The following is a 27782-nucleotide window of genomic DNA, read 5'->3' as shown; positions in this document are numbered from 1 at the left end:
TGGCATGAACAGACAGGCTTATCCCAAAGGCAATGTGTAAAGTATTTGTACCAACACTCACAGTAACACAGTGAAAACACCACAAATAGACACCACGCCAGTTTAGAAAAATAAAATGTCTTTATCTAAACTAAACAAGACCAAAACAACAAAAATCCAAAATACACATACTCAGTAGAATGTCTTTAAAAAGGGTTGTTGCAAAAAGAAACTTATAGATGGTAAATGTGACACTTTTCTCTCAAAGTACCTGAGATGCGTAACGCAGGACAAACAAAAGGGTCGCAGAGAAGGCGATGCGTCCACTGATACTGCCCTCCGGTTGCGATGTGACAAGATGGCACCTCGATGTGTTGCGACGATCCGGTGCGATGCAATAAAATGCCTCTCTGATGCGATGCAACAACACAGGTGTGATGGGTGCACGCCCGATGGCCGTGCAGCAAAATCGGTGGGTTCTTGAGCCGCGAAAGGCACTGCAATTTGCTTCTCCGGTGATGCAATGGCGATCAGCGGCGGCATGCTGCCTTAGCAATGCGACGGTCAGTCGACACGCTTCTCCGGTGATGCGAACAGCAGCAGCGGCAACATGCTACCTTGGCGCTGCGATGGCGGCTGCTGCGGTGTCGTCTTGCTTCTCACTCGTTGCATCGCGCTTCCAGTTCCCAGCAGCAAGGGCCTCACACACAGTTACAGGCACCTCAGTGCAGGTCAGAACTTCCAGCATAGAAGTCAGGGAAGCTGGGGGTGAAGCTCTTTTGCGTCTGGGACTTCAGAAACAGGAGGCCAGCTCTTCTCAGGCCCTTGGAGACTTATTCTTCAGCTGGACAAAGCACATAGCAAAGTCCTTCTTCAAGCAGGGGACCCAGCAAAGTCCTTTGATCCTCTCCTCAGCAGAAATGGCAAACTGCATGCCAACCCCAGACACACATCAAGGGCATTACCTCTCCTCAGTCTCTTAAGCTGTCCTCTTTGGCAACAGGTTCCTCTTGATCACAAAGTAGTGTAAAGTTCAGGGGTTTCAGCTCCCATATTTATACTCTAAAAGACTTTGTTCTCTATGTGTGAATGGTCCTGGACCCAGTCCAAACCAGTTCTGAGTGCACTCTGCCAGTGCACAACTTCTTCCTTTGTCAGTGTGGGCCAGGGTCATCAGACGCACCACAGGAGGTGGAGCCAACATTGTGGAAGGCAGACACAGCCCTATTCAGGCCCAGGTGCTACTCCTCCCGCCACTCTAAATGCAGATAGATCTATTCAGCCTAGTGCTGACTAACCCAGACTCCCGGAGCCACTCCAGCCCCTGTCACTCTCAAACCAGACAGTCAATCCACAAAAAGGCGGAGGCACACAGAAAGGTTGAACAAGAAAATAGCCACTTTCTAAACGTGCTATTTTCAAACACAGGATTCAAAAACCATCCTTCCTAAAAGATGTGTTATTAAATTCCGAGTTCAGGTATACCAGACTCCAATTTTCTATCTCACTCCTATGGGAAGATATGCAGGTAAACATGTTACACAGCATTCCCCATTCTGGCCTATGGGCAAGATAACCTTTCAATAGTGAAAAACAAAATTGGCAGTATTTCACTATCAGGACATGTTACCCACACTAGTACATGTCCTAACTTTTACATACACTGCACCCTGCCCAGGGGGTACCTTGGGCCTACCATAGGGGTGTCCTAGGTGTAAAAAAAGGGAAGTGTAAGGCCTGGCCAGTGGGTACACTGGCCAGGTCAACATGGCAGTTACCAAACTGTGCACAGGCACTGCAGTGGCAGGCCAGACACATCTCCTAGGGGCTACTCATATGGGTGACACAATCAGTGCTGCAGGCCCACTAGTAGCATTTGAATTTCCAGCCCTCGCACACTCAGTGCACTTTACTAGGGACCTACTGGTAAGATAAATATACCAATCATGGGTAACCATTCACAATAACAATTTGCACAGAGAGCATATGCACTTTAGCACTGACCAGCAGTGGTAAAGCGCCCAGAGTCCTATAGCCAACAACCACAGGTCAGGAAAAATAAAGGAGGAAGAAGCAAAATGTTTGGGGATGACCCTTGAAAAAGGGCCTTTTCCAACACAACCCCCTTTCAGCCTAAAGCCAGGGTAGACCAATCAATGCCTTGATGGGATTCCCTGCTTGGGGCGATAGAACATGGAACCTGGCCCGATCAGCAGGGGACTATTCCTGTTCTACGCCTTCATGAACCCAGTGGGATCCCTCCATCTATACTCCCAGGGCCCACTAGGCTAAACCAAGGGGGACCCTTCTTCTCACCTGGGGACCCCATCTGTGCAGCGCCTAAGCTTACTTTGCTCACAGATGTGTCCGCACTGGTAGAGAGTACCTACCTAGCCAACACAGAGGTGTGGCCCAGTCCACCCCCAAGGTGTGACTCAAGCCCCCCTCTCAGGGGCCACTCTGTCCACCAGGACAACCAGCCACCGTGACCACTGAGAGCTGTCAGTGATGAGAGCCAGGCCTCATGCCTTTCAGACCTCTCTAACCTCTGTGGCGTCAGAAAGTGGGGGGCAGTACCCCTAGGTGCCTGGCACGTTTTCTCCACTCTTCCTCTTGCCAAGTCTGGTATGGCATCCCGACACTGGCCCGCCAGACCTGGGTCTGTACCCTCAGGCTGACCAGAGGTCACAGGCGAGGCTCTCCTCCCGCCCTCTCCTCCCAGGAGAGGCGCCCTCAGAACACAACTCTCCCAACAGTTCAGGACCTCTCTCCTGCCATTGGGATTCCAATCTAGGATCTAAACCCTCAGTTTTCACCAGGGTCAGAGGTGAGAAATCCCCCCTCTGCACCCCCTTCCAGAGTGTTGCACCCTCCCCCCTGGAGTGGTGGCCCCTGGAAGCCAAACCAGTCAGGACACTGCTTATAGTCATCCTTCCCTCCAGGTCATGCAGAACCTGAACCTGCCCTCCCAACCTTGGGGCTAAACCCTGCGGTTGAACACTTGCCTCGCACACCAGGACTTCTGGGGACTCTGACAGTATCCCCAAGAGGGTCACACATTACTCATGTGTTGTGTGACAGTCTGCCTGGCGCAGATGTCCCGACCTCTGTCCATCTGACAGTGAGCGAAGATCCCCCAGGACAGAAGTGGTGTCACCATGGTCACTCCTAGGGGACTCAGCCCTTCTGGCTGGTCCCTGACCCACTAGTTCTCCCACTGGGGAATACATCCCCCTCTTAGCCCTCAATTTGGACTTCTGCACCCTGTGCAAATAGGGATCCTTGATTCTAGTCAGGGTAAGGGGGATATACACTTTAGATAACCCCTGCTTACCCCCTTGGTAGCGTGACACGAGCAGACAGGCTTATCCCAAAGGCAATGCGTACATTATTTGTCGAGTTGCCTTTGTCCTTCCCACCTGCCCTTAGTGGCCATCTTGCTGGACCTGCCCCACCGTCTTCCCACTATTGTCCGTGTGCGTGACCTCAACCCATCCCTCCTGCCCTTTATGATCAGTTGTGCTGCCACTGTCCCTCCCTCCTGCCCTCCATGGTTTGTTGAGCTCCAAAGCCTCTCTCCCTTGTCCACCATGGTTGACTTGCTGCCCTCCCCCTTTTCTCATTTTCCTCTGGCTTCCTTGGTCCATTGTTACGTCCATCGCTTCTGCCCAGCATGGTGAGTTGTACAGCCATTGCCCCATGAGGCTACCCAGCGTGGTCAATCTGCTGTCTGAGCCCCTGCTTCATTCCCTCTGCCCTCAGTTGTCTGAGTCCGGACCCCATGCGGCCTTACAGAATTCTAATGAACAACTAGAGTGCTATCCTTCTGTATTTATGACAAAAGTGTGGCACACCTGAAGTCATCATGGCAAGTTACGTGAAGATTCATCAGGGGGGTTTGTGGGGTGGAAGGGGTAGTCAAATAAGTGAGAATTACAATTGTATCTCCTATATAATGTTTTGCTAACCAGTAAGGAAACAACAAATTAACAGCATTGAAGCAAACTTTGCATGACAGTAGAACTTTACTCAATGAAGTGCCTTTGATTGGTTTGGTGTAAATCCTTTCTGTGGTCATCTAAAAATTAGTGTTTAAAATTTGTTTCAGGATGGGCTTGAAAGAGGTGAAATGTTAGAGATATATGTACCATTAGGCAGCAGATGATCTAAACCCTGATTCATAGTCCATCCAAGGATAATATAAAAACCAAACAAAGGAAAAATGAACTTTGTTCCCTGCATCTATTTCACATCTGAGGAATCAAAGCTAGTTCTGGGAACTTGAAGCTTCTGATTGGTTGACGTCAAAAGAGAAAAAACTACTTCAGCCACCTTTACAGGACAAGGGGTGAGGTCACTGCAACTTGAACAAATGAAAAGTATCCATAGGATGACATTGGTCACAAACCTGACCCCTTGGCTCAGATAGGCAACCCAGATAAGATTGATACAGATTAACTGTGTCATGTGGTTTAAAGAACCCAATGTAAGGCTAATGGACCTTAGCATGGCTTAAAGGTCTGCAATCCCTGCATCAGAACTCCCTGGCAAGAGCCCTCAAACACAATTTGAAGCCTTCACTTAGCTTTGCAATCCCTAGCTCATGATCTTAAATCCTTACTAATTTGTGGTCCAACAATGAATGACCCATGTGTCTGTGTAGGTTTGAATACTGGACACCTGGGGTCCACAAACCCAAAAAGGGAGGCCAGCCTGTGGTTGACAACCTGAAGGGGCTGGTGGGAAAAGCTTTTTAAAGCATCCAGGAACCACTCAGGAACTTGTACCAAAAATTTGTGACGCACATTATTGTTGACTGAAGAGTGCCACCAGGAAAAACAAGCAACACACCATGTTTTAATTGTCCCACATGACTGAGATATGTCAAAAAAGAACTGGTGGTGTGGGTGCAGTGTTGAGAGGCAACAACTCCTGTCTGGGGGTCCATCAGCTTCCATCATGCAAGAAAATCCTAAGTGGGATTTGTTTGAAGTCCCCGGATAGGTGTAAAGTGGTGGATTAGCTCAAGGGGCCAATAGGCCCACAATTGTTGTTGTGCTATACTCAGTATTCCCTCAGAGATTATGGACAATACAACAACTGTTCCTTGGAGCTCATAGGCATATGGTCAATGACACATTGCAGTTGGGGGTCTCGCAGGTGCGAACAGCAGGGCTGCACCATCTCGCTGCACTTCAAGTTCATGTATGGTGTGAGTGGGACCCTGAGAAAAAGAGAGATGCCTTCTTCTGTGCCCCGTACCTGAGAGCTGTCTTACTCAGCAAGAAGCAAGTGACCACATGGCTCATTGAGCCTGTCAAGCAAAGAATTATGTGCTCGGAGATGTTGCTGAGCAGAAGAGAAGTAGAAAGGGAAACAGAAAATCTTTTCAGCTATAGCTGGTAGCCACATTAAAGGCATTAGAACACAGTGTCCCAGACTGAGGAAGTGCCCTGTAGTACCTTGGCTCCCTAATTTACCCATTAGCTGTATAATCTAATAGTAGCAGGAGGCCCACAGATTTGTCAGTTCTATTTTGGAGACCTAAGATAAGCAGTGAAGTTCTCCCAGGCTACCTCTCCATAAGGTTGAAGTGATGTTACCCTAAGTCTCACAGGCGATTATAGCAGTAACTCCAGGAACTTTTCTTCCCTGTTTCAAGCCTTCTTGGAGCTGTATGGGCCCATTTGTAGGTTTTCACTGAAATGTTCACTATTTTGTTTCTATTTACTATTGAATGTTTGTCAAATGTTAGAGGTTCTGTATTTTTATGGTGCTGGCCAAAATGTATGCATATTTTGCAATGTTTGATGATATGGAAATGTTTTCATTTTTCCTGTTAAAAATAAGGTTAACATTCTGTAATGAAGCCAATAGGGGTGACTGTTTATGATTGCATTCATATAGAGTCTGATTCTCAAAATGCATTTTGTAGTACGTAAGTAGTACTACAGTAGTAAGGCTTACTACAGATTGCAATTCACAGACATACAGGTGGAGATCTCCACAACTATCTCTCCTATCACTGTATGCGGAGATCCCTGCTTGTGTAAGCTTACTTCTTAATAGTAAATATGGGAAGACTGAGAGAGTGGTGGGAAAATGTGGAATATCTACTACAAAACAGGAAAAGTAACGAGGGGTTTAGGGAGAAGCAGTGTCATACAAACACCCACCTGCAAAAAGAGCAAACTCATTGCTATACACAAACTACATTTCTAAAGTTGCTACAGCCATACAGGTGACAAATCAGTAGTACATATAGTTCAGCCCAGCCTTGAAGCCTGTCAAGCACAACACAAGTCCTCTTAAAGGTACTGTAAGATAGAGCAATTGAAAATATTAGAGACAAGGACTTAAAATAATTTGCCACAAGAACTTAAGTAAATTAAATTGAATTATTTCAACTATTGAAATATAGATCTATACTTTATTTATTGTTTAATGGTAAAAAAATATATTATCAGTAAATACATATGTTATTATTTTATAACTCAACAGTAAGAAATGTTTACAAATAAAATTAATATTTTAAACATTTCTAAAAAATAAAAGTAATTTCAAAATAATTCTACACTAAGGTTCCGATTATCCATCCCTTCACAAACAATAAAACACGAAACATTTGATTTCCTGCCCCACAGCCCACCATCTGAATTATACTTCCCTACCCAAATAAACAAAATTCTAGTACCTGATGTTCCGCCACTCAGCCACACCATCTCCTGCATCTGATCACCCCCTACTCATCTCTCACTGTTCTCAACTTGAGGGCCGCACATTAGAATAAACAATTATGTGCTGTCAGTGCAGGTGCCTGCAGACCCACACTTACAACACAGCAAAGAACATTAGTGGAATTCTACCACCTCTTTCATGTCTGCGGAGACCTGAGAGAGGCGGAAGAATGTGAGTGAGAAGAATGATTGTCATATCCCATTCCACTGCTTTGATCAGGTCTTTGAAGACCCCAGGGAGATGGAGGAACTCCTGGTATACAAGAGCTTCCCCATGATATTATAGCAATACTAAAGCATCATTGTCTATTCACTGCCATGGAATATAAGCAAGCAATAATCAGATTCTGGATTCTGTGTTCACCTATGGCTTCTAAGGGAATCTGTAAATAACAGTAGCAATATATATGTAGTAATAATAGTAATAATAATAATAATAGAAGTAGTAGTAGTTGTATTATTCGTAGTAGTTGTATTAGAAGTTGTATTTCAGACCATGGAATGGTATTCCCTGTAATGTACAGATAATGTGTGGTGGCATATATGTTCACTAGTTGTAGTTGTTCTCTCAACCCACCTTTAACGAGAAGAGTATTAGATCTTTAACTAAGATGTTCATACAGGTGTCCATTACTCTTGATATTAATTAACCTGGGGAGACAATGTTTTCATTGCCACAGATTTGAGTCCTCGCAGTTACATTCCGTTTTTTCTTCTGCTTCTTCCTTCCTTAATGAAATAATAAAGGGCACTGTTCTAGAGACTGATTTGACATCCCTGTTGTTCAATTTACATGATTATTATTGATCCACAAACTGGGTCACCACTGCTGTTATTGCCAACGATATCAGGTGCACTGTACTTCCCACAGGATTTAATCAGCTTTAAATTTGGAGCATAGATTTCTTTTATGCACATACTACTTGGAGGGATTACATCTGCATTACACACCATTGTAACCTTGACTCTTCTGTATAGCTAGAGTAGTTCATCTATTCAACAGATATACACCACAAGCTACTGATCTTAAGGTTTAAACAGTGATATTGAATTGTGCTAAGAGCAAAGGTGTACCTTGAGTTTATTTTTCCCTGTTTCTGGTATGCTTAATTGCAGATTTTACGCAAGGAACAGAGGCCAATACAATATTATGCACTATCTCCATTATTGTACTCATACACAGCAGCAATAAAGAATGTAAAATTACAATAGAAGATCTGTAAATATTCTATAACTTTTAAGAACATGCACCGAAACAGTAGCCATCTTACTTTTTTTGTTGCTGCTCATACAAAGATAAGTACATCTCACAAATACTTAACAAGGTGTGTGAGAAAAAAGGTGGTGACATTTGTGGAAGAGGAGTTCATAGTTTAAGGTAGAAGTTTCAGTTGAGGGTTAATTTGAAGATCATCTTGCTCTAAGTGTGTGTTGCACAGTTAGAAGATGAGCGATGAGAGACTGACCAGGGGCTCTGAATGCATTAAGGGCAGAGAAGGGCTGTGGGTCAGAGCAGCATTTTGTATTACAAAATTGTTTATTCACTATTTTATGAGAAATCCGGATCTGTGTGGGTGCTTGAAGCAATGCAGCAGCTAACATGAGTTTTTTGATTGGTGGTTGATAAAGAGCAAACCAATACATGTTTTAGTAGCAGATGAGTCGGGGAGATGTGAGCAACTAGAAATGCAACTTAAACTCTTAAATTGAGGAGTTGGAAGGTTGTGTATTTCACATCGGTGACTATTGGGATTTAAAGCTTACCGGATGTTGGCAGGTCGAGAAAGCAGCACACGAGAAGCAGCAAGCTGAACTGGTGATGTCATTTGGAGCACGCTGGGTCGATTCCCGAGCGCACATCATAGGTGCATCAGCAGCTCTTGTGCAGAAAAGGGGAAGATTTTCACTACCGGGCCACGCACGCACATGCGTATGGTGGACACTTTGTCAGTCCTATGCACATGTTTAGGCGAGTTGATTTAATGCAACATATATCACCAAGTATCTCAAGTTAAAGCAACGATATGAAGACAGGGTCGACAAGAAATGGAAAGTTTTTAGTTTTATATTGTAGACCTCCTTCAAGAGGAAATAACAAAGAGAAACCAGCCAACACGTGTTTCGTCAATCAGGTAGTCACCCGTGACTCTTCAGGGCTGAAAAATGTCTAAATAAAAACGGAATTGTGGGACCGGTGGTAATTCCAACCTGGTCTGAGTGGGTAAAGATGAAGGGAAAGCCCAAGTAGTGGTGTTAAATAAAGCGAGGAAGCTCCCCAATAACAGGAGCATCAGGCGACGGGCTGGTACTGCCATCGGTACGGAAGCTGCGAGTGCAGCAGGAGGAGTGTAACGTCAATTTTTCCGGATGCGGGTTTAATTAACACCACTACTGGCCTTTCCCTGCATCTTTACCCTCTAGGACCTGGTTGGAATTATCACCGGTCCCACGATTCCGTTTTTATTTAGACATTTTTCAGACCTGAAGAGTCACGGGTGACTACCTGATTGACGAAACATGTGTCGGCTGGTTTCTCTTTGTTGTTTCCTCTTGAAGGAGGTCTACAATATGTAACTAAAACATTCCATTTCTTTTCGACCCTGTCTTCATATTGTTGCTTTAACTTAACTTGAGATACTTGGTGATATATGTTGCATCAAATAAACTCACCTACACGTGTGCACAGGACTTTTTCTGTACTTTGACAGGGTGGGCCTTCGCTCACTCTTTTCAGGGGTGATTTGGGTTCCCCCTGACCTAGCTGCACCGTATTTATTTTGTACTGATTCCTAACTTAACCGCTACCTGTTAAGTGCGCCATTCTTCCTGTACACCTAAAACCCTAAGCAGAAACCTCATAACTTTGTCAGGTTGAGCAGTCCTAAATTGGCCATTGTGACAAAGACAACCACATTTTGGGATATAACTATTGAGGTGTGAAGCGATCATAAATCTGAGGAGATATCATTTGAACAGCTGTAAGGAGCTGGGGAGAGAAGAGTTTTGCGACAAGGAGTTTATTTGTATTGGTGAATTGGCATTAATAGAACATATCAAGTATCGAACAGACTGAGGGCAATATGGTGGAAAGATGGGTCAGGCAGTTCATTGAAAGGACATTTGGAGAATTTGCAGAGAAGATGGATAAGAAGATTAAAATTTGTGTAGAGAAACAAATAAGGGAAAAAGTTATACATAGGAATATAGAGAATGAAAAGTACTGGTCCTCGAATGAGGTTGAGCCGGTAGCCAGTGGATCTAATGTGGAAAGAGTTTACAAAGTACATAAAAGGAAGCATGTTGAGGTGTTAAATGAAAACAGAGTGTCTGGGTATAAGGCACCAGATGTAGTAAATGCTATTAAGGTAAAAGGGGATGCTATAAAGCAAAAAGTCATAATGTGGTGGCTTGTGATGAAACATCCACAGGTGGTGATGTGGAGTTGATTTGTTGATTAGATTTAGATGAATCAGAGGAGGAAAGTAAGAAATGTAAGAAAAGGACATTTTAGAACAAGAAGATTTAGTTGGATTTAGGGGATTTTGTGGATCTGTGAAGAGAGGGGATATTCAATCCTCTGTTGATTCAACACCCACTATCACCACAGTGGTCTCCAGCTGAGCATGTGGTACAGTCGATTTCATATTGGGTTTTCTGAGAGATATAAAAGGAGGTTCGGCCTTGGCTTCATTCTGAGTGTCTGAGGCCTACATTGCAGTCCAAAGTGGTGTACACTACTGAGTTAGACCCTAAATTGTTGAGTTTTCTCAGCAAAACAGGATGAGATCCAAGAAGAGGTTTGAACAAAGGTTTGAAAGGGTGTCAGGATAGACTATTGGACATCCTAGGTTTTGATGTGTGTGAATAGGTACACGCAAATAATACTGGAATGGATGTGGTAGAGTTATGCCAGTGGGTGCATAGGGTGATTTGTCTTTTAGTCAACAATAATACCGCTTTATGTATGGGAAGTAGAAAATGTATTTTACTGTAGAAAGACCCCAAGTTAGGGAAGTTGGTTAGTAATGAATTTGCAATTTAAATTAATAGGATGTAGTTTGGCAAGGAATTTGTCAAAGATATGTCCAGATATTTGGGCACATTCAATTAGTTACAAAAGGTCAAGTTGGACATATGTAAGGTTTTTGGGGGCCAGGAGGATGCGTGTTGATTATCTGGACATGGATAGGGAATTACTCATGGCTCCTTCACACAAGTCTTCAGACCTTATGGTTATGGGTACAGAGTGGAGCAGGGTGGATTATATCCACAGAGACAAAGGTCAAGATTGTGAGGAATGCAGAGTGAGAGTAGAGGAAAAGGTGAGCTTAAGAAACAACCGTAAATGTATGCATGTTTGACTGGGTGGTTGGCTAGCTTGGTTTGTTCCAAGATGGAGAAAGATTACACAAGATCAGGGTTATCACATAGATTTTGTAGGAGTACCAGTGCAGGGAGTTTATCCAAGATTGTTACTACTTTAAAAGGAGCAAGAGAAATTGGTCAGTCAAGAGGTGGAGGCTCTAGTGATAAAATGGCGATTGAAAGAGCAAAGGAAAGTGCGACATGTTTTGTGAGCAATATTTTTTGCAGCAAGAAAATAGACAAAGGGATGAGGCATGTGATCAGTGTGGGAGAGTTGAACGACTGGGTAGGTTACAATCACTTCAAAGTGGACGGGATACAAATGTTGGGGGTTTTGTTAAGGAAAGAAGACTGGATGACAAGGTTGGATCCCAAAGATGTGTATCTGATGATTCCAGTGTGTGTGTGGAGCATAGAAATTACCCTCAGTTCTAGTGGAAGAGTGTGAGATGAAGGTTCAGGAGTCTACCATTCGGACTAACGTCCGAGCAGTGGTGTTTTATGAAGGGTACTAGACCGGCGATGGCATGGTGAGATCAAAGGGAGTACGTCAGATAGTGTATTTAGACGATGTGTTGATTATGTCAGAGAAGAGAGAGATGGCATTGGAGCAGACAGAGTTGGCTGTGCGAATGCTGGGGGATTTAGGATTTGTAGTAAACAGGGAGAAGTGTTGCTTGATGCCAGAGCAGGAGATACATTTTTTAGGTTTTCAGACATAGACCTTGGAGGGAGTGTTGCCTATTGAGAAAGTGAGGAAAATTTGCAAAGAATTAAAGAGAGTGAAGCACGCATAATGGATTTCTTTGCAGCAGAGAGCACGGTTGTTTTGACTCCTGTCAGCATCTATTCAGGCGAGCTTTCCTTCACCCCTCCATTACAGGGCACTTCAAAGGATGAAGGGATTTTATTTACACATGCTTTCGAAGTACTCACAAAAGATAAGGATGAATCAGGAGGCAATGCAGGAGGTGAACTGGCGGTTAATGAATATGGAAACATGGAACAGAACAGCAATTTTTGGCCAAGTCGCTGAGGTAAGAATCGAGTCAGATGCAAGTCTGTACAGTTGGGGAGCAAGATGCTAATCAGTGTCAATGGGAGGGCGATGGCCAGCCATGAAGGGAGAGATGCATATCAATTATCTGGAGTTGCTGGCAGAGTCTTTGGCTGAGAGGACTTTTGTGAATGAAAGCGTTCTGTTGAAAATGGACAATGTGTCAACGGTTAGGTATGTCAACAAGATGGAGTTCCTCGGTTGAGGGTGTTAGCAAAGATGGCAAAGGAATTTGGGGAGTTTCTGTTTGGATAGGGTGATTGTGGTACAGACACAGCATATTCCAGGAAAGTCCAATGTAGAGGCAGATCGGAATGTAAGGAATTTAGGGACACAAGCAATTGAAAGTTGAACTGGGAGGTGTTCATGAGTCTGAACAGGAGATGGGATCCTTTGGAGGTGAATCTGTTTGCAGGCAGGTTGAATGTGCAGGTGCAGAGTTTCTACAGTTGGAGACAGGATCCAAAGGCCAAAGCATTGGATCATTTTCCACAAGATTGGAGGAAAGGAATGTTGTATGCATTTCCTCCCTTCTCATTGATTCAGAGAGTAACAATAAAGGTCAGAAGAGAGAGAGCGAAGTTTGTGTTGATCACCCCGTTTTGGCAGTCACAGCTGTGGCTTCTGGAAGTGATGAGTCTTTTAATAGACTATCCATGCTGTTACCATGTTTACAGCAGCTATTGGTGGATGCTCAGGGGAAATGCCATGACTTGGTTGAAGGAGGTCAGTTGATGTTGATGGATTGGCTGATTTCTGGAGATTGTGGCAAATATCTAGGTTATTGGAGGAGGCTTAGGAACTTATTAAGGAATCCTGGACTCCAGGAACAACAAAAACGCACAGGGCCTTATGTAGAAGATGGAGTAGTTGGTGTGCTGCAAAGGCCTTGGATTCAGTTTCAGTTCCGGGAGTGGAGGTTTTGAATCATTTGACAGGACTGTATAAAAAAGTCTTGGCTTTCAGTGTGTTGAATTTGAGCAGATCAGCATTTTTGGCAGGTCAAGAGTTGGCGAATGGGACTCCGGTAGAGCAACGTGCCTGGGTAAAAAGGATTGTTAAGAGTGTTTGGTTGGGGAATCCTCCTAAGGCAAAGTATGCTTCTTTGTGGGATATGTACAAGGTGTTGAAGGAAGTTGAAAGATGGAGAGGTAATGAGTTGTTACTGTTTAAGTTGTTATCTTGGAAAATGGCAAGTTTACTTTGGTGTCTGGTAGATGAGTTTTTTGATATAAGAGCTTTGGTGACATTTTAGGAGTTTTTTCAGCCTGAATGTGTATCTTTTCAAATGCAAAAGCGTACAAAGACTATGTCTAGGATGATTTTTTACCCTAGACTGGTAGAGCATAATATTTTGTATATGGAACAATGTTTGAGGGAGTATCAGAAAAGGACTGTGAGGTTGGGAGAACAGGGACGTTCGCAGTTGTTAATTCGTTTTAGGCAATCATTTAAAGTGGTGTCTGCACCTACTTTGGCAAGGTGGGTTAAAAAAGTGATGAAGATGGCAGGTATTGATGAGAGTGTTTTTGGGGCACATTTAGCAAGAGGTTCTATGATAAGTAAAGCTTTTTTGACTGCAAGCACTTTAAGTAACATCATGAAGGCAGCAGATAGGTCATGTGATTCTACGTTTAAAAGTTTTAATTTGAAACCTGTGGAAAATGCTATACAAGGAGTAATGGATGAGCTTTGAACATGCATAATATTGGCCTCCATGCCTTGCCATAAAAGGCGGATTTTCCACAGTTTAAAGGTAAGAAAATCATGATTTTATTAAGGATACAGAGGCTAATATTATTCCTCCCAAAATGTATGCCCAGCCCTATTGATGGTTTTGATTTTGTTTTCCATGAAGGACAAATTTAATAAGATGGGTTAGAAGAAGAATCTTCGATATATGAGAAATATATTCACGAGTGCTACCTTTGCGGTTTTACTTTGATTCTGTTATATTGAGTGTGGACTTTGAGATATTCACAGCAAGAAAAGAAAGAAGATGGCTCCAAGTTCTGTGGTTATATGCATGTTCTTAAAGAGTTCTAGGGGCATATTATCTACAAAAGGCGATAATGATCGCCAGCGCAAGGTATCTGCATTTTTTTATCGCTTCTTTTCTTGGACACTTTCCGCATTCTTATCGGCTTATAATGAACACATTGGTAAGATGCGATGGTGTCCGGGAAAAGGAGGCGATAACTCCCGCTAACACGCGATATGCATTCATGTGATAGCATGGGATCAGCGCGTTAGCGGTGCGTTAGCGTCAATAATATTTTTACTAACTCGATGGAGTGCCTGAAAGCCCCCTGTATGACCCGATCAATGGATGAATTATGCAGCAGGAACAACAGTGAATGTTATCATGTATGTAATGCTGTGAAAGGCCAGATCAGGACAACATAGTGAGGGCCTGTGATGTGATGCACCTTCTGGACATGAGTAGAAGCAATGGCTGTAGCTGGCTAAAATTTACCTTCAAACAAGCTAAGGGGCTAATAATGAAGCATGATCTTTACCTCATTGGTGTTTGTGGCTCATCAGAAGGAGATCAAGGCGATAGGAAATCCGGCAGCTAAGTCCGGAAAGCTGACGCTAACGCATGTTAGCGCAGACTTGCTAATAGGGCGATAATAATGTTGCCGCTTTATCGGAAAAAATGCTGCTAAAGCGGCGATAAGGCCCTTGCTAATATGCCCTCTAGAATGTTTGCAAATGTTCTATTGTAATTTTGCATTCTTTGTTGCTGCTGTCTATGGTGGCAATACAGGAGATAGTGCATAATATTAGCCTCTGTGTCTTTAAGAAAATAAAACATTTCTTCCCATTAAAACTGTAAAATCTGCATTCTTCATATGTCTTTGTAACAACTAGGCGAATCTACAAAAAACTTTGTGTTATTCACTTGCTAGTATCTCTCGTGAAATCTGATTGCAAAGGTATACATTACTTTCAAACTTGATGTAAGATTCCAGTAGAAGACTGGTTCACAAACAAAATGTTTTGTAATAAAGCATTTTATGCTCAAACAACTATCTTAAGGTAAAAAAACTAGACAAAATTGTTCACCAATTAAATCTTGGCAAGCGTCATTAAATTCACTAATGGAAACATTTGCAAATTTCACCGACATTTAAAAACCGCAGCCCGGCCCCAGGTATGTAACCTCTTTCTCCACTTTTCCAACATGTGCAAGAAGCTGAGGTATGTTAAAAAAGTGGAATATGCATTCTTGTGTCAAGTGAATAGGCATGCGTGCCCAGACAAAACTACGTCAAATAAATTATACTAACAAAAGAGATGCTCTCAAACATACTGATGTGCTTCTTGCATATATCAGACATCTGTTTAATGGCCATGTTGCTAACAAATCCTTTGCTTTGACAGCATTCTAACTCACATGAGAGAAGTTCATCAGAACATGGGCTATTGTCCTCAATTTGACGCCATTGATGACCTCCTCAATGGACGAGAGCATTTAGAGTTCTACGCCCGGCTCCGTGGAGTTCCTGAGAATGATGTTCAGAAGGTAGATTGTACAGTTCCTTTCATAATATATTTTTACTTTTTTAAAATTTGTTTTATTTTTGTTTCTCTTTCTGAGTGTTCCAGGTAATACAAAACCCCCAAAAATATTTAATTTCAATATAACTTGTAATCTGCATTTCTTTTTCTTCAGTTTGTGTGTGCCAGTTTTTTCTACAGAAACTTCATCACTTGAACTTAGGACTGTATTTCTCCCAAACAATTTTCCTGTTGTCCTGTAATAGAGTGGTTTGGTATAGTCCAGGCATCTGTCTTCCAAATGTCACAAGACCAGAGAAAGAAATATTATGCGCACGCTGAGCTTACACCTTAAAACGTGTACCTAACATGGGAAAAAGAAATAGGTACTTGCCATAAAGTGGAGCAGCACTGACCACATACTCGCTGTTTTAGTGCATGAAGAAGATTGCTTTATTGAAAACAGGTGCACATCACACATTTCAACCCTAGACCTTTGCCTTACAAAATGAAACCTTGCTAAACAAACATTTTACTTACATCATTACTCCCTACATTAATTATGCCCCTTCCACTTACATTTTTAACTTGTACTTTGAAATGCCTATCCTGTTATTAAACTGTTGATCTTAACTCCCTTACCCTTTGACCTATGTCTATTAACCTCTAACCATATAAATATACTAAACCTTAACTTTAACTTCTCACTTCCTTCAGGTGTAACATTATTGCTATCCCCCATTGTCCTGATTCACCTATATTCTGTGCTCAACAAAAAACACCTACGGCCCAAACTACTGGAAATGCCCTTCCTAGCGGCAGGGTGGGCAGGGATACGGTTCTCTAATACTGTGCACCAGCCACCTTGTCACACTGCCCCAAATGGTGGACAGTGCTAGGAAAGTTTCGGGCTGAATAGCCGGCAGTCAACCCAATCCATAGGAGCCCAAAACCAGCCCAAACACAGCCTAGACTCTCCCAAATGGCATAAATCCTTGTGCAAGAAGCTGGCTCTGTTTTTACTATACCAAAGTAAGTTATATTGTGCACAGAGTCCAGTGGATCTCCAAAGGCTTACAGAGGTAAAAATAGATAATACCTTACTCTCTATTTGTGGAAGTGTGGGCGAGCAGTAAGGCTTTATCAGAGGGTATTGTTAAGCATTTATTACACACACTCAGGCAAGAAATTATTTCACACCCTCAAAGACTGAATTCGGACCAATTATTTTGTATACAAATATTTCTTAGTTGCATTTTATTTGTAGAACTAAGCAGGACTTGGTGCAGATAAGAAAAATAGTACTTTTCCAGAATAATGGAGTGGAATGCCATTGACTGCAGTTGGTTTTGTTACAGGTAGGTCACATGTTCAGAAACAGTTGGAATTGCTTTGCAGTTACTTTGTAATTACTTTGTGATAACTTTTTAGATAACTTTTCAGATTACTTTTTCTACTTAGTGTGATATGCCTAGATATCACACTTTGACATTTCCTAGCTAAAAGGTAAATAAAACTGTTTTTCTCAAAACACAGTTTCTTAGGTTCCCATACAAAACGCCCTCCACACAAGTTTTTCAGCGGAAAACAGTTAATGCACTTCTATGGAGAAAAGTAGGGTTATCGTTTTGAAGGTAAGTAAATGGTCTTGAGGTTTGAGGTTCTGGGGTTAGAACAAGGGTTTCTCCAGGGTCAAGGATGCCCTCATAGACCACCCTCAGCGGCACTAGGGCGGCTGTGTGCAGAGTGCTGAGACCCAATGCTCTCTCAGACAATTTAGACTGCAAGGCCCAAAGCTCTCTCTGACAATTTAGACTGTGAGGCCTTGGACTTTGAGATTGAACTAGATATTTAATTCTGCTTTAATGGCATACACTTTATCGTCCACCAAGCCCTAAGTCTTCATTTATTGACAATCCAGGTCATCTTTTAGTATGTAAGGCGGATCTCTCTAATTTCCACATTTTGGGAGATTTCAACTTTCATATGGAGAATGTCATGTACCATGACACGGAATTGCTTCTCAATCAAATGGCCAGTGCAGGACTATGTCAATTAGTAAAAGGTCCAATTCAGACTGCTGGGCACTTTCTAGATCGGGGTTTCTCTGATAATCCACATCTAAGATGGGCCAGATCTCTCCCTCTCACCTGGTCCGATCATGATGCAGTCCTTTTTTAAATCTCACTGCAGAAAAAGGGATTTTCCAAATACTCTGGGAAGTCTTTTACTTGTTGCCCCTGGAATAAATTAGAAGCTAAACAATCTAATCCTCTTCTTTTCCAAACACTGCTGGTTACTTCTAAGGATCCTGATCAAGCACCTGCAAATTATCATTCCTGGCTTGATTCCGAAATGCTCCTCCTAGTAACCGCCGGCGATCTAAGTGCTCTCCTTACTCTCAGAGCACAGAAACAACTATGTCACAGATTAGAGAGAACATTGAGACTAGATGATAATCTACACACCAAACAGAATATGAAATGTCCCACTAAGTATATAAGAACATTATTCTGAATGAAAAGGCCTCTTATTTTACTGAGAAAATCAAAGCTGCCAATGAATGATCAAAAGCCTTATTTACAATGGTCAAAAGTCCGTCCAAACTTCCAGTATCACAGGATTCTAATATCAGCCAACAGTTCTGCTACTCCTTAGCCAAATCATTTCAGCATAAGGTCAAGTCTGTTTATGACACCTTCCTGCTTCAGGATCAGCCCCTGTAACATACTCCAACTCAGCAGAACAAAGTACAACCCTCAGCAGGATCTGTAATATCAATCCTTTTGTCATTTACTACCTTGACTATAGAGCAGACATCTAAAATAATTGTCTCAATCAAATCAGGATCTCCCTCAGATCTATGTCCCTCCAGAATTCTTCACTTGTACCAGAACCCAGAGATATTCCCCTCACTGCCATCTTCAACTCAATGATCACACTAGGGAGCTTTCCAACAGAGTGGAAGAAGTCTTCCATACTGCCACTATTGAAAAAACCTAACTTGGACACCAAGGACATCCTCAACTACAGACCCATATCAAGACTCCCTTTTTTTTCAAAGGTGATATAAAAAGCCATTAACATGAAACTATCTTCCTTTGTCAATGAGAATGCCACTCTTGATCCATCTCAATTTGGATTCCGTGCTCATTACACCACAGAGCTGGCTCTCATTACCCCCACTGAAGAGTTCGGGCATGGACATTTTCTAAAGGCAACCACCAGTTAGATTGGTAAGCTGGGATGCACGGGGATACCGGGACAATGTCGGCTGGGCCACCAAAGGCCATGGGGCATCGGGTGCAGGGGTATCTTTAGGCATCAGGTGTTTCATACGGGTTCAAGTCAGGGTCAGGGGGACCCTTCAGATAGAGGCTGCAGGCATCGGCTGGAGGCTTGAGGCAGGTATGGGATCACCAGATCTGGCTGGCTGCTGGACACTCTGGGATTTCGATGGAGCAGGTCAAGGCCGGGACAAGCCTTAGGGCTGGGGCAAAGTCAGTTGGCGTCCTCCCCTTCTTCTTTCCGCACATCTCTTCAGTCCTTCTTCTCTTCTTCTTGCTTTTCCGAGGAGGCAAGGCTTGGGGTTGCCTCTAAATACAAAACTTAGGGGCGTTTCAGGTAGGTACAGGTAGGGAGGAATGGGTCCATTTCTTGGGGTGGGTACACCCCTATTATGCCACACTCTGGTGGGAGGTGGGTCATAAGCCTTACTCTGTTTGGCTGGGTCCCCCCATCTTCAGGATGGCGTGTGCTGAGAGTTGTGCTGCACCTCGCCTCTCCCACCTGAGTGCTAGGGTTGGCAAAGGTTGGCACACCTTGACTCCTATCTTAGTTTTCACGCTGATTCTCCTCTCCAAAGTGGGCGTTAGAACCGGTGGGGTCCAGTTGCTTAGAGCAGCAAATGGCTTGGTGAGCTCATAAAGGCGATAAGCCTTTGAAGCTTCTCCTTTGTGGACCCTGCCCATCCTGGGGGAGAAAGCTTGGCATCTCTGCGCAGGATGTGCTTTGTTTCAGGACCCTGAGAGTGGGATGTTCTCAACCTAGGGGTCGAGAAATATGTCTGGTGGTGGCAGCTGGTGAGCAGCCACTCTGCCAGGACACTAGAGTTAGGTCATTTTTCAGGGGACATCTCTAAGATGTCCTCTGAGTGCATTTGGCATTAAATCCCACACTGGCATCAGTGTGGGTTTAATGTGCTGAGAAGTTTGGTACCAAACTTTCCAGGATTCAGTAAAGCCATTGTGGTGCTGCGGAGTTTGTAGTGACAAACTCCCAGACCACACACTCTTTATGGATTGACTGCACTTACAAGGTCTAAGAATCGACTTAGACACTGTAGGGGTACAGTGCTCCTGCAACTGTACCCTTACCAGTGTCATAGTGAACTCACCTAGAGGGGCGTCTTACCAATATCATGGCAGTGAGTTGTAGGCATGGCACACAGGGATGTGTGCCATGTCGACTCTTCACATGTCTCCGTACCAAAACACGCAGCCTGCAATGACAGTTTTATGTGATAAGGAACAGGGCCTCTAAGAGTGGCACACTCTTTGATGCAGCACTTAGAGGTCTTCCCTGGTCACAGGGCCCTTGGTACTCCTGGTACCTTTTACAAGGGACTTACATGTGTCCAGAGAGGTGCCAAATTGGGGGTACAAAATGCAGTTTTAGGGAAAGAACATAGCCCCTGGGCGCCTGGTTGGCAGGAACCCAGGGCATACTCAGTCAAAGAGCATCAACATCAGGCAAAAAGTGGGGGGCAACAATGCCAAAAAGGGGCACTTACCTAAAACACACCTCCTGGGGTTGGCTTTCCCCCAAAGCCCATTGGCACAAAGGGGAGCGGCACAGACCACATACTTGCTGTTTTCGCGTATGAAAAAGGGCACTTATTGAAAACAGGTGCACATCACAAATTTCAACCCTAGGCCTTAGCCTTACAAAACTAAACCTCACTATACAACCATTTTACCTTTGTCATTATCCCCTCCCTCAATAATGCCCCTCCTCCTTACATTTTTAACTTGCACTTTGAAGCGCCTATCCTGGTATTAAACTGTTGACCCTTACTGCCTTACACTTTAACCAACATCTATTAACTTCTAACTGTCTAGGGGCCAGATGTAGGTAAATCATATTTACCGACTCTTAAATACCGAATTTTACCGATTCGGTATTTAAGAGTCGGTAAATATGAAGTACCGAGATGTAGGTAAATCCAGATGTGGATTTACCGATTCTTTAAAAGTCGGTATTTACCGATTCGGTAAATACCGACCGGTAATGCTCCATTCATTCCTATGGGCTTTGAAGCCCATAGGAATGAATGGGGCATTACCGGTCGGTATTTACCGATCGGTAAATACCGATTTTTGGCAAGGGTGCAGGGGGTGTCACTTTGACACCCTCTAGCACCCCCAAAAAAGGTTCGGGGGCCATATGGCAGGCATACCTGCCCTAAGGGCAGGTCTGCCTGTCATATGGCACAGGTGTGCATGCACACATGTGCATGCACACCTGAATCGGTATTTCACCATCAAATAGAATTTGATGGTAAAATACCGATTTCTTAGGCCTTGTGGGACTCATAAGAGTCCCACCTACATATCGATTTTACAGATTCTGTAAATATACCGGTCGGTAAATTTACCGACCGGTATATTTACAGATTCGGTAAAATTACCGATCGGTAAATTTACCGAACGGTAAATTTACCGATTCTGCCCCCTACATCTCAAATTCCTTTTACCGGTCGGTAACGGCCGAATTCGGCCGTTACCGACCGGTAAAACCCTACCTACATCTGGCCCTAAGTGTCCTAAGCCTTAATTTTTAACTTCTTACTTCCTCCATGTGAAACTTTATTGTCACCTATGTTCATAACAATATCTTAATCTAGCAATAGGGCAACTGAAACTGCCAACTGCCACTCAGAAAGGCCTCGACTTTCTGACCTCCCACCCCAGGATTCCCTGTTCTCCCCTCTCCCATTGAGTGTTTCCTCCAGCACCTTCTTGACTTGCATCAGGTTTTGCTCCATCCCTTAGTTAAATAAGTGAACTCTGTTGCCTCTAAAATATTCCAGAGCATCATACCTCAATTCCGGGTGCTCCTCTTCCTTAGAGAAAGTATGCATATCTCCATGGGTCTTGCGCCTGGCCCTATTAATGTCTCAAGGCCTGTGCCCCCCTCCATTGGCCTCATGGGGAAAAATTCTGTCAATACGACAAAAGTTTCCACCCACTGTCTCCTATTTTCTAAAACATCCCTCTTCTTCTCCTTCAATAATACCGGTCCTTTCCTCACTACCATGTCATTTTCCCCCAAGCATCAACATTTCCAGACATGTGCACCTTTTTAACAACGTATTCAAACATTGTAACAGTTCATACCAAAGCGTACCATCTTTTCTATGCCAAGTAACTTTGCAAAGCTGACGATTGAGTCCATAATTGGCACTTTGACCCCTCTGTACTTCATATTTCTCCGCCCATTTTACAAACAAATGTTACTATCCAAATCAATAGCTCTACTGCCTCCGGCCCAGCCACTGCAGCTGAAAAGAATGATATATATGAGACACAAAGAAGGCACAACACTCTTAACATTCCTCCTGCGTCAGCCGTACGTAATGCTGAAAGCAGTGTGATGACCACTGACCCAATTGTATGATCCTACCCCAACCCTGTTGCGATGCTTCCGTAGCAAACCTGATCCTGAAAAAATGAGTCCCATAATCTCCTGGAAATTCCCCTACTTTCATCAAGGCTTTTCTCAAAACCCATAAAAGTTCAAAATACATCACCCAGATCCCTCCAAGTTCCTGAAAACTCCCCTACCGATGCCGCGGTGATCACTCTAAGTTTGGTGGTTCACCTTACTGGGCATAAGCTTGATACTGGGAATGGCTGCAACACCACTATTTTGGCGGCTTCCCTCTGATCCGTCTTAAAACAACAAATGTATAGTTCCAATCTGTCCCCTGTGACCCTCACCGCCTCCCCTACTAAACCTGTGACCCCACCCCAAAAAACATCGATGCCATTAGCTTTGAGAACAAAACAATTGCTTCCCTGCCATTGCATTTAACTGGTATGGCCCCCACCTCCCTGCCAAGGAGCTTCCATGATAATGGCTTCCTCACTCGGGGTTGGTGCCCCTGCTCTCTTGCTCAACCCTTGAGCATCCTTCTCCCAAGTTCATCTGCCTTTTGGTGCATTGCCCCACAGAAAAATGCCCATAAATACTATTCCAACCAGCTTCTCTGTAATTATGTTGCTTGAATATGAATTTAACGTGAAAAAACAAAAGAAAAAAGGTGTTTTGCAAAACAGGAACAGATGGTTTAAATAAACTCTTCAACTGGGAGCACAGTTGCAGAAGCGGGGCTGAGGACTGTCTCAAAGTAAAATCGACCTGAGCGAATTTTATACAGTTTTTGGCATCATAAAAATACTTCAGGTGATCCTTGTTTGATAAATAACATAGGCCTTGTTTGTGGAGTCGTAAATAAGGCCTTCTCTAACAATTGCATCTGGGCCTCAACCTTGCATGGGCACAATCTGGGCCAGTGAGTAACGTGTCTAGATGTCTGCCATGAGAAGCGCATGATCACTGCATGTAAGGTGTGTGCTGTGTCCTAATTAACTATGTGTTTCCAGCTTAATGTGGCATTTTATGATGTTTTGGGAATGTGTGCACCCATCCAGCCATCTGTGCTTTACTGGGGTCAATTTCCTTGGATCATTGTGGTGTTGCTGTGCTTATCCGGGGGATGGACCTAAGTTTCATGTTCACACATTTGTCTGCCGGCTAGGTGTCACCCCACCTGTGATATGTCAATCAGTAACCTTAGGCCTATGTTGAGGAGCCTGCCTGACCACGTATTTCAGAGTGTGGGTTGACCAAGCGTTCATGACGGATAAGTTTGTTAATAGTGTGATACAATTTCACTCATATATGCAAGTGTATTATTATAAACATTGGCATCGATATTATCAATATCAACAGTTACTCTAGATAAATGCTTTTCAATCAACGCTAGCATATACTGCACTACGTCCTCCTCCCTGTGCCATACCACTGATTGTCGCCTATCCCTACTGGCTATAAACTTCTGCCAAGCAAGCACATTTGCCTTCCTAGAGGATTCTGCCAGAGACCCTACCACCAACTGAAGCTTCCTTTCATGCCTATGCTCTACATTGCTGCCAGCATCAGTGTCTTCACCTTGTCTGCATCTGTGGCCAGCCCATGGAACTTCTCCCATATTGAACGAGACAGAGCATCTGCACTGTTACTATCCACTCCCGGTACATACCTAGCTCTGAAAACTACATCATGCCTCAAGCAGCCCATCACAAAACCTCTCAACAATATGAGCAACTATTCATCCTTCACAGACTATACATTGACCACATGCACCGCTGCCATATTGTCAACTCAGAACAATACCTTCTTGTGTGCCAATTACTGACCCAGAGGGTTACTGCCATTATAAGGGGAAAAAATCCAAGAATGTAATGCTCCTTCCCTCCCCGCTTTCAGTCCCATGGCCATTCCTCTACACACCATGTATCCCGTCAGAACAAACTAAACCCTAGCCCACCTGTAGCATTGAAGTATATCTGTACATCCCAGTCCTGTGGTGTTACCATCGGGATGCCATTGTATTCATCCAAAAACCAGCACCCCATTTGTAGATCCTCCTTCACACCTGCCGACAATCTGACGTGGTGTTAAGGCAGTGACTGCCCTTCTAGTTACAAGCACTGCATAATATACCGAACCTCAGACTGGTAGATATTTGCCAAAGTAAATGTAGCAGTATAATGCTTGCAGGTAGTCCTCCCAGCCCTCGCCACTCTACATGAAAAGTTTAGCTGGCCGAGCAGAACCTGGACCTCCTTGACAGTCCCCTTTTGTTTTTCTAGCATAGCGTCTAGCAACAGCTGTATGTGCACTTTCGTGTCTGCGTTGACTACTGAGACTAGCTCAGTGCCCAAAAATAAAAGCCCTTTACTGGGCCCTACTGTCTTTTCCAGTACTAGAGGCACTCCCATGTCACCCATGAGCTCTTTAAAACATGCCTACTGTTGTTGACAGTCCGCAGAACTTGGTCGATCTATTAAAAAGAAGTTGTCCAGGTAGTGTGCCCCTTTTGTCGCAGCTCATCTGAGCGTGTGATCACTGCGGCCGCCGCTCCCTTAGTCGTGCGTTCTTCGGCTGCGCTGTCACACGTGCGCTCATTATTAATGAGTAGATGTGTCCTGCATCAGCAAGCAGGCGCATGGCTTCCCTCACTCTCGAATCGGCCAATCTAAAAATGCAGCATTCTGACTAATAAAATATTTGAAAAACATCCTCTAATACTGCACACCAGCCACTGTGTCACTCAGCCCAGACTGGTGGCAGGTGCCAGTATAATGGTTGGCAAAATAGGCACCAGCTAGCCCAATTTCCAGGAGCTCAAAACCAGTCCAAAGACAGCCTAGGCGGTCTCAACTGCCAAAAATCCCATGGGGAAGACCTCCCAAGGTTGGCTAACCCCTAAAGCCCAAGACACGGGGTACATTTGGCCACAACCAACCTTTTCCCCAGTCTCTGGACTTTTGAGAGTGAGTGTCTAATTTTTATCTTACCAGGTGCGGTATCATGCTGGTTTTTGCGGGTGCAGCACAGAGCCAAGAGTCTGTTTTATGTGCTGCAGGGCGGAAGGTAAATTCATTTAAATTGGTATTTCTCTGAATTTGTGCTTTATTTTCAGACAGCAGAGCTCAGAAACAGTAAGAGGGCAACCCTGCACACAGTTTCCAAGCGGTTCTATTTAAAAATAAGGCACTAACGCACACAGATATGTCGGATAAATGAGTTCACTTTATTCCGATGCAGGACCATAAAATAGGCGCTTTGCGCTGTGCTGCACTAGAAAAGACCATCATGATACGGCCCCAGACAGTTAATGCTATTTCAGCATTCCTGGATGGGGGGGGAGTGAAGGCATGTATGATGAAAATAGTGTTTTAGAAACCCATGAGCTAGTCTATTAGCCAAGCCAATCAAATTGTCTGTTCATTTGTCCAATGATTCTCAGGTTCAGTCTTATCACTCATCATAGGTGTCGCATAGATAGTGAGTTGGACACTATTTATTACTGGGACAATCTAATCTCTCAATTTTGAATTACCTACTGTACCTCTAATAGGCTTACATTTAGCAGAAGATACAGTTTGTGGCAACTGGAGTGCCACATTTTGACCTCCATGGTGTCTACCTTGGTAGACTTTCAACTGCCATCCTACCTATGCCAATCTGTAAAAAATGCATGCTGCTCTGTGTATGTTTCACACCACATTTATACACCGTCACCTCAATGACACTAGTAGAAAAACACTAGTAGTCGGTGAACCACTATTCATTATTATTTCATATTTGGATAGAATTTCCCAAATTGCTGGGGACACACCAGACGTGTTCATCTTATACCAATATGTCGTAACATTTCCTATAGGACCCTAGTGACCCTACAGAGTGACCAAGTCATGAAGGAACAGCCCTGTATTACGGCATGTCCTTGTCCAAAATATGGTGAGGGACAGTAAACACTGTCCACCGATAATGCTGCCCTAAGGAAAAGCCTTTTGACCCATCCGCTGGTACTTCTTGGAATTGTGAACCCATAAATCTATTTTGTCCATTTCACCCAAGCAACCTTCAAACTGTATGAAACTGCTTTTATCTGCATTCCTCCTGGCAACAGCTAGCTCACCGAATTAGAGCACAACACCAAATGCAAACATATATGTATAAGCACAAGTATTTTTCATACGGATGATTATCTATTTTACCAAAAACAAAACATTTACAGGCCCCATGCACCACAGGAATGCAACTTTGTAGGATGATCTGGTGGTCCACACTGCAGAGCCATATCTTCAAGGCCTCGTAAAACCACCCTACGTGGCTTTTCATGGCCTCCTAAATATGGTGCGAGGCAATGCAACGCAAGTTGTTCCATTGCCTCACCCTGCGATAGGGAGGCATGCCATGGGCTTTACAGTGGGCATTTCCATGTAATACCCATGACATTTAACACATTCCCAAATTTAAAGCATGCTGTAAACCTGGAAATGCGTCAAAAGCCTACGTCTTCCAGGGGGGTCGTAATGGTTGTTTTTGTGAAGGAAAGTGTCCCTTCCTGCAGAACAAACAACCAGATTTTAATTCAGGCACCCTTGCACCAGGGTGCAAAGGTGCCTGCGTTGGCCCTAGTCAGTCATTTGTGTACCAGCACAGTAACAGAGGGTTGGAATGTGCTGTATCTGATGGATACAGTGCATTCCTGCCCTTTTCTTTTAACGTAGGGCAGCACAACAAGGCTTGTGGTGCTACCCTGTGCCAAAATATAAATAAAAGAGACCCCCTGTCTGTGCTTGTACCTCTAAGTTTTCATTAAGTTTAAATTAAGCATGGGCGGATTTTGCGAATTGGCAATCCACGAACTTGCGTATTTACAGATTTGTAATCCGCAAAATCCGTGAACTCTCGCGAATTTGCGGATTTTTTTTGTGTGTGTTCGCAAGGGTTTCTGCCAGTTCGCGAGGGTTGTGTACCAGTTCGCAATTGCGAACTTACTTGTCGGCTCGCAACGGCCGCGACTATGTTGTTTCTACGTCTGGTTCATCATCACAGGTTCACAGCACCCTCTGTTTCACCACTGCCACCCTGTGGTACACCCATGCCACCCTCTGGTACATCACTGCCACCCTCTGGTTGGTTTATCACTGTAGATTATGGGGGTGAAAAAAAGCAAGCACACCTGCCCTGATTCAACTGACATGAATTAATTTGGGGTTGATTAATGTGTCACTGAATTTAAACTTCCAGTCTGGCTGGCACCTGCTTCCTTATCTGTAATTTGCTTTCTGTTGCAGTGCAATTTTTTTTCACAGGACCTTTGTGGCCTACTTGTAGCTATTCTATGAGCCTGCTGTGAGGGTCAGAGCAGGGTCATAGAATAGTTGCAAATAGGCAACTGAACTCTGGAGGGGCCCCTCAGGAAGCACTAGAGTGAATGGTTACTAATGTTAAGATTGAACTTTTGCACCTGCTGAGTGCTTTCAGTTTTGCAAAAA

At 43.8% G+C, this 27782-nt stretch overlaps 1 protein-coding gene across 3 annotated transcripts in view; it reads left to right on the top strand.

The window, feature by feature from the left end:
* Positions 1 to 27782, top strand: part of LOC144818798 (phospholipid-transporting ATPase ABCA1-like) — a 3252877-nt gene that overhangs the window by 2847502 nt on the left and 377593 nt on the right. For all 3 annotated transcript variants that reach the window (XM_078676562.1, XM_078676560.1, XM_078676561.1), the window contains exon 45: positions 15526 to 15667. In XM_078676562.1, coding sequence (XP_078532688.1) covers positions 15526 to 15667 — 142 coding nt within the window. The remainder of the gene's footprint in view (positions 1 to 15525; positions 15668 to 27782) is intronic.

This window comes from Lissotriton helveticus, chromosome 2_1 (genome assembly GCF_964261635.1).
Source record: "Lissotriton helveticus chromosome 2_1, aLisHel1.1, whole genome shotgun sequence".
Taxonomy (NCBI): domain Eukaryota; kingdom Metazoa; phylum Chordata; class Amphibia; order Caudata; family Salamandridae; genus Lissotriton; species Lissotriton helveticus.
The sequence above is the reverse complement of the archived record's forward strand: the minus strand, read 5'-3'. Positions and strand labels throughout refer to the sequence as shown.